The sequence below is a fragment of the Gavialis gangeticus genome, unplaced genomic scaffold (genome assembly GCF_001723915.1).
Source record: "Gavialis gangeticus isolate Ggan-Ray unplaced genomic scaffold, GavGan_comp1, whole genome shotgun sequence".
Lineage (NCBI taxonomy): Eukaryota > Metazoa > Chordata > Crocodylia > Gavialidae > Gavialis > Gavialis gangeticus.
In genome coordinates, this window is record NW_017729019.1 from 13,831,420 (window position 1) to 13,838,920 (window position 7,501).

General features: G+C 59.7%; 1 protein-coding gene across 6 annotated transcripts in view; it reads right to left on the minus strand.

The window, feature by feature from the left end:
• MICAL1 (microtubule associated monooxygenase, calponin and LIM domain containing 1) overlaps positions 1-7,188 on the minus strand; it is a 36,130-nt gene extending 28,942 nt beyond the window's left edge. For 2 of the 6 annotated variants that reach the window (XM_019514127.1, XM_019514124.1), the window contains exons 1-7: positions 6,343-7,186; positions 4,655-4,862; positions 3,758-3,874; positions 3,027-3,131; positions 1,966-2,121; positions 1,666-1,766; positions 1,126-1,383 (exon numbers count right to left, since the gene is read on the minus strand). In XM_019514127.1, coding sequence (XP_019369672.1) covers positions 1,126-1,383; positions 1,666-1,766; positions 1,966-2,121; positions 3,027-3,131; positions 3,758-3,874; positions 4,655-4,862; positions 6,343-6,606 — 1,209 coding nt within the window. In that variant the 5' untranslated portion in view covers positions 6,607-7,186. Of the gene's footprint in view, positions 1-1,125; positions 1,384-1,665; positions 1,767-1,965; positions 2,122-3,026; positions 3,132-3,757; positions 3,875-4,654; positions 4,863-6,342 lie in introns of all 6 variants that reach the window. The other 4 variants (XM_019514125.1, XR_002096727.1, XM_019514126.1 and 1 more) reach the window with 4 other exon arrangements.
• Between the last annotated feature and the right edge of the window lie 313 nt (positions 7,189-7,501).

Below are 7,501 nucleotides of genomic sequence, written 5' to 3' on the forward strand. Positions count from 1 at the left end.
GGGGGGGGGGGGGGAGAGAAGGGGACTGCATGAGCTCTGCAGCCCAAGCAATTCAGAGACACTGCTTGCCCCAGCCCTGTCCCAGCGCACCAGAGACATGGAAAGATGCCAGCTCAGAGAGAGGGGAGACCTACTTGAGAGAGACGCCAACTTGGCCCTGCATGAACCCGCCTAGCTGAGGGCTTTCACACTGGGGTGCGTGTTCCCAGAGAGAAAAATTTGTAGAGGGAGCATGAGTGGAAAGAACAGAAAAGCAAGAGGAGGGAAAGGGGAGAGAGGGGTGGAGAAAACAGAAGGAAAAGAAAATGAGCTCTACAGTTCCTCAGGCTGCAGCGACAGACAGGGCTGCTTTGGCGCACTCTACAACACAGGGCACAGAGCAGGTATGAACATGCTTGGAAAAGGGTGTGAAATCCTGAAGCATCTTCAGAACCCGAGGCCTAGTGCACTGAGGCCTGGCCAAGCCCCAGGGCCTCCACCCTGCAACCTACAGCCACCCGGCTCTGTACTGCAAGGCACCTGGCGCCAACGCTTCACCGCAAACCCAGCAGCGGAGCCCCGTGGGGCACAGCTCAATGCCTGTGGTCTCAGCACCTCAGCATCAAACACTGCTTTGCACCTTGATGGAGCATTTCACCTGGGAGCTCTCAGCGCTGCAACTCTCATTAACTCTCTCAGGCCCACAGGGGAGGGAAACATCTCAGTTTGACCAAGGGGAAACTGAGGCACAGAATGGTGACAGATATATTATGAGCCAGCGTCAGGAGAAAACAGGAGTCCTGACCCCTGGCCTTTGCTCTCACTTCTCCCTTTCAGTTCAGCACTAACAAGCTTGGTGCTGCCTAAATCAGCTCCTAAACTCCTGGCAAGCTACCGACGCTACATCTGGGTATCACTACAATAACCACGTCCAGTCGCCATCTGAAGGCAGGCCAAGAATCGTGGTACTGGGGAAAAAATGGTACTGCCCATCAGTCTGCTGGCAGACAGGGAGAGAGAGGATCTTCAGGTCAAACTCTGCCCCTGGGGCTGGCAGCACTGCCAGGTGGATGTCTCAGTTTGAGAGGCAACTCGCAGAGGGGGGAGGACCAAGCCCATGCCAGGCCCATTACTGGGCATCCTCACCTCCACCAGGCAGTCTCCTACCAGCCCGACGAGCAGCCGGGCCCCGCCGTGCTCATACACCAGGGCGGCGTTCTCGGAGCGGTTCATGCAGGTGAAGTCGAACATGTCGACGTCGGGCAGGTTCTGGTGGTTTAGTGCAAACTCCATTTTGGGCAGCTGGTAGTCAGTGGAGAAGCTGGCTGCTTCCTTGGCATAGCTGAGGAGGGCTTCGCGGTTCACATTCTCGGAAGACAGCAGGCTCTCCGTGTCCGACTTGTCCTGCACCAACAAGACGGAAACAACTGCAGAGCTGACCCCTGGCACTGGTGCCCTCCGCCAAGATGCAGAACAAAATGCATTTGTGTGTGATGATCTGCACCCCCCACTTTTAAAAACTCTGGATATGCCCATGCCTGAACCTGTAATTAAAAACAGAAGGAAGGGGGTGGGACCAGGATACAGCAGAATATTGAGATCCCAGAGCTCACGCCTCAGCCCCTACCTACAGCTGCTATTCTCCCCTTCCTCCTAAGCAGGGCCCCCATGCTGACCCCCCCTTACCTCTAAAATGACTCCCATCTTTAGCAGACTCTGTTTTTTGGCCGTCATGACAAAATAGTGGGTATCATCTTTGTAGTAGACAATGTTTTCCAAGTCAATCCCTGTTCCAAGACACAAAACAGAAGACTTAGCTGGAGCTGGGCACTGTTGAAGCCAGCGCTGCTCTCTGCCCTACAGCCTGCTCCATCTACGGACAGCCGGACAGACAGTGGGCACCATGAGCATAGCAACCCCCATCCCACAGGAGGCCAGGGCTCCACCTCCCCCGTCTCCAAAAACCAGCTGGGACCTGGCACCGACCTGTTTTGTTGTAGAGTTTCTGGAAGAACTGCTGTTTGTAGATGCGGGCAACACCACTGATCTCGGGCACCTCCACCTCGGCCCTGCTGTGGTGATTGACAAAGTTCGTGGTGATGCCAATTGCCAGCTTGCCGCGAGTTTCCTTTCGCTTGAACCCTGGGGAGAGAGACACACACGCATCGCTGCTCTGCCACTGAGGTACTGCATGGCCTTGGTCATGTCACCCACTTGCAGCTGGTGGGAAGAACTCTCTAATGACAACTGAGCACCGGCAGGGGGTGGAGGGACCCTCCATGTCCCCAGGAGGGTCCCCGCCTGGCTCAGATGTGGGGCAGGGCAGCGCATCAGGGAAGAGGAAGAACTGGAAGCTGAGGTTGTAGGGATCTCCAAGCAGGCACAGAAAAAGCCCCACTGCAGGGCACTAGGTGCACTGTAAGTCAGGAGGTGGGCAGCCCTGGGGACACAGGCCCTTGCAGGGGTTAGGGCTATCCCGGAGCAGGGGGCTCCTCAGGTGCTGCAGCATCTCAAGGCCTTCTCCTCCTGCTCCATCTCCCCCCAAATGCATTTCAGACCTCTCCCAGATCCAGGCGCCCAGGCCTGCCAGGCTGATGAGCACTCGTTGGAAGGGGCAGAGCTATGTCCAGACTGAATTCCTCCCCTCAAAGCAACCCCAGCCTGATGAGACACAGGACACCCCTCTACCCCACAAGCTTGCCCAGGCTGCTCAGGGGGAGCTTCTTCCCATCCCCCTCCAAGAGCTGGGTCAGTCACAACAGCCCACTGCCCCAGGCAACGAGGCTGGAAGCAAGTGGTGGTTTCTGCTAGCCTGGCCGCATGGATGGAGGAGGATGGCTACTGCCAGTGGCTAGCCCCAGCACGACAGGGCTGCTGCAGGCCCAGCTGGGCCCCCCACGAGCCCTGCAGAGACTGAGCCAAGAGAAGGGTCATCGGCCTGTTGAAGACCTGGGGCACCCCCAGCCTTGCTCTCTGCTGGACACGGCCCCCTCCCGCCCGCCCCCACCTCTGATGCTGGGCAGCTTGGAGCACACACAAGCACGTACCTTCAGGCACAAATTTGCCACCTCCTGCAGAGATGAGAACATCAAACGTATACTGCCCCACGGGAGAGGAGTTTGGCTGCAGCGTGGCCCTCCAGCCACCGCCTGCTGGGAGAGGACAGGGAAGGGGGCATCAGCAGGGGACCCAAGATGAAACCTCCCTGCCCCTGCAAAGCACGCAGAGAAATGGCTGTGTGGCACAGCGGTTAGAGCACATGGGATTGAGTCACCAGATGAGGGCGCTAACCCCTGCGCTGCCGCTGACTCGTGGTGCACCCCTGGGCAAGCTGCCCCACATCCCACATCTGCAGAGTGGATATAAAGGCTCTGGGGCTGGCAGTGAGGCTGGATTAGCCCTTGAGGGCAGCCTGCTGCTTCAAATGAACCAGAACATGCCCTGGCATGGCAGCCTGAGTGGAAACCCACCTCCTAGCTCAAACCCATGGCATGAATGTGCCAGGCCTCTGCAGAAGCCCTTCCCTCCCCGCCACAAGTCAGCAGCAGTAATGAGCAAGAGAGGGATAAAGCTGGTCTCAGCCCCCCTCATGCACCCGCAAGGCAGCAGCACCATGCACGACAGCTGAACTAGCCACGGGCCAGGCCGGAGCAGCCTCAGTGCCTTCCCAGAAGACTGCAGCCCATCTGGGCCCCTTCTCCACACCCCCCGACACCCTGTGCAGCCCCACCAGCAGAGTGGGACAGAAGGGCTGCAGCACCCCAGCTCACAAGCCTACCCCTGCCGCTGGCCTTCGCTGCCGGGGGCAGGAGCCCCTTGAACTGCACGCTGGTATGGATCTCGACACCGAGGAGCAAGGCAACCTTGAGGAGGATGAGCTGGAGCTGGCGAATACCTGGAGGAGACGCATCCCCGGCGAGGAAGGAACAGGGGCTGGTTTCAAACTGCCCAAGAGATCCCCGTGTTAAACCCACCTCCATTCCCCTGCCACCACCAACACCCCCAGGGTAACTGACCCCATTCCACCCCTGCTTCCTAACCATGCAGCTCCCTACGGACCAGAGCCCAGCCTCGCCCAAAAGCCAGATCCAGGAGCTGCACTGAGGGTTGTACAAGCATTGCTTGGGGATCAGAGCCTGTGGCTGGGGGTGGGGGGAGCAGAGGAAGTGACTGTAGGTCAGAGGCCAAGCCCCTGCACGTATGCCTCTGCACATATTGGGCAAGCTGGAACAGAGGTGCCTTTGCTGTCACAAAGTGGGACAGCGGATGTGGTAACAACAGTTTTTTCCACCCATGAGAGCTGCTCTGGGATAGCACTCCCCACATGCCCAGCCCTGGCTGCTGTACTAGACCCCAGATACCGCCCCAAGCTCAGCCCCAGTGTGCCCCAGGTACCCTTCCCCCCGTACACACAGATCCAGCGCCAGCCTGCCTAAGACAGCCCCAAACATAAGCCCACCCCAGTGTGCTCATGCCCAGCTCAGCCTTAATAAGCCCCAGTCCCCACTCTTAATCTCCACTGCAGGACACGCTGAGCATCCCCAAGACCCAGCCCCTGCTGTACTAGACCCCAGGCATCACCTGCCTACTGGCCCATCCAGACCCCAGCCAAGTTTTGCTACCAAGGGTGATTTCCCCTGTCCCCTGCCCTGCTCACAACCTCATCCCCACTCACTGATGTGGTCCAAGGAGCCGGTGCAGAAGCGCCCGTAGAACTTCTTGGCGCCCAGTGCCCGCAGGTCATGGATGGTGAAAGGCCAGAGGTGCAGCACGTTGTTGCGCGAAAAGGAGTCTCTCTTCTCCACCACCACAACCCGAGCTCCCAGGAAGGCCAGTTCGATGGCTGTGCGGAGCCCGCAGGGGCCCGCCCCAATGATCAGGCACTGGAAGGAGCGATCACAGAGCTGAGCACAGCCCTGTGTGGACAAAGCCTCCCGCACAACCACCACCGTGATCTCTGGGGATGGGGAGAGGGTCCCATTGGCTTGCTGAGGGAAGGGAGATTAGCCCTGGGCTAAGTCTAAAGGCCTCGGCTTCTGTGAGTGCGAGATGGGAGGTGATGTCCGCACAGCAGCACTGGGGTGACTCTATCAGAGTTGGGGGTGGGGGGGCAGGGCCAGCCAGACCCCCGCAGCACGCATCCCAGGCTGCATCGTGGCAGATGCACAGGAACCAGGAACCTCCAGAGCTGAAAAAGCCACATATTGCTACAGCTTGTGCTGGAGAGCCAGCATCCACAGCTGGGGGCTGCAATAGCTCATATCCTCTGTGGGCTGGCACAGAGGAAGCCTTGCAACATGCACTCACCCACAGGATGCACAACCAGCCCTAGGTCTGCTCCTAGCCCAGCAGACTCCCTCCTCCCAACTCTCCCGGGGCACAGTTATCCATGGGCCTTCTCTGCACCGGGGATCTGCTCTGCAGCCTCCAGTGTAAAGCCCCACTGGAGACGGGCAGAGCCTCCAGAAGCCACCACGGGCACTGGTCCAGCCAGCCCCGGTGCCAAGACAGTGCCTCATAGCTGGGGGGCAGCTATGCTGCAGGCTGAAGCCCTCTGCACGGATAAAGATGACCTGCTGTTCCTCAGCAGAACCGGATGCTTCCCTCTGCTAGGGATGCAGAAAGCTCGACTGCAACAGCTTGACAACAATGTATTTCAGGCTGCTCTTGTCCAAGGACAGAGGGACGTGGGGGTAAATCTTTTGCTGAAGCCAACTCACCCTCCCCGCAGCACTCAGCACTTATCCCCTCTGGCTGGGACACAGCCAACAAAGGCATTAACTCCTGAAAGGGGGACCAAGGAGCTGGGAATCAGTGTTGGCAGCAGGAGATCCCAGCTCCCAGCCTGGCAGAGGTCTCCCATGCAGAATGGATGCACCCTCCCCTCCTTCACCTCACAGGAGCCCAGTTGCAAACAGGGCCCAGGCTGCAGCTGGCAGGCAGAGCCCCGCAGGGCTCCCCCTGCCCCACGCGCCACATAGCGATGGGCTGCGTTTGCACCACGGCTGTTGACGGTGCTAACTGGTGCACTGCTGAACTGCCAAGGCCTGCCACTAATGGCAACAACCCTGCCTATGCTAATGGGTGCCTTGTGGGGTGCTCAGACCCCTTCCACACCCCGCTCAGCCCAGCCTGGAGGAATAAGCTGGGGCAAGGGATGGCACGGCCTCCCTGCTAGCTCAAGAAGCCTCCATGCAGCTGCCTGCGCAGACACTCCGGCAGGTGCGAGCACAGCTGAGGCAGAGCTGATGAAGCAGTGGGTTGTTAATCTCCACACGCAACAACCACAGGTCTCCTTGGCCCTTTCCCTCGCTCTCTGCAGGGCCCTGCCCCAGCCCCACCGGCCAGTCTGGGCCATCCTACCTTGGTGTTGGCACATGCCCTGCCCTGGTCGTAGTCCTTGTGCCCAGCCTTCTTGTCCAGCTTGCTCCACAGGGCCTTGGCACTCCAGTAGTTGAGGCAGGCTTTCAGCTTGTGGTAGAAGCACAGCTGCCCCGTGTGCTCCAGGCCCAAGTGCCCGCACAGCGCCCGGAAGCTGCCCAGCACCTCCTCGCACTCGTTGGCACGGAGAAAGGTCTCGAACAGGGCATGAGCCGGATTGCACTGCTCTCCATCCGGAGCGCTCATCCTGGGGCACGGTGCAGCAGAGGGAGCCTGGAAGAGAGCGAGATGCACAGGCTGAGTGGAGAGGTGCAGCTGGGAACCCGGGGTCTCACGCTGCACCCACTTTGCTGCCCCCAGGACTAGCACGGGCCCGGTGGTCCTGCCGCTTCCCCTCACAAACACGCTGGACTCGTTCCAAGACCCCGCTCGGGGCACTCCGCAGGATTTGAACCCAGAAGCTTCAGAGCTAAAATCCTGAGGGCTGTGTTACAGCCTCTGGAGAAAGACAGGGTAGAGAGGCCTGAAGACCGACATGCTCCTAAGCCAGGTCGCATGCACGAGGATACAGTCCCCCTCAGCCCCTGCCACTGATCAGCCCATGCCCTGACACACGGAGCCGACCGCTCTCATCAGCATTACTGGCACCTCCGGCTTCCTGCAGTGCTGAGTTCTGCTGGGTGCTTCAGTGCTGCAGCCGCCGAGCTCACAGCGCGCTCAGGAAAGGAGGGTGGAGTCCCAGCTCCCTGCTCAGAGGCGAGCAGAAAGCCTGACATGCACGAGTCCTGATCAGTCCCAGAACGAGCAGGGCACCTGGGCAAGGCAGGGGGACTGGGGACTGGGCACATCCCCCTCCCCTCTGCCCCCCGATAGCCCTGCTTGCCTCATTACAGAGCCATCCGAGTGTCACAGGATCGTCAGCCCTGGTACAAAGGATGGCGGAGGGGATGGTGGCTCAGAGCTGTGCACAGTGGGGCCCAAAAATGGAGCAGCAGGACAGGGGGGAAGCACAGGTGGCAGGTCAGAGCTGCACTGCTCTCCGTGGGGGAAAGCCTGCCCCTGGATGCGGGAGGGAAGCCAGGGTTTTGGTGGTGGCTAGATGTTTGCAGGGAGCACCCCTCTGCAGCTGGCTCACATCAGC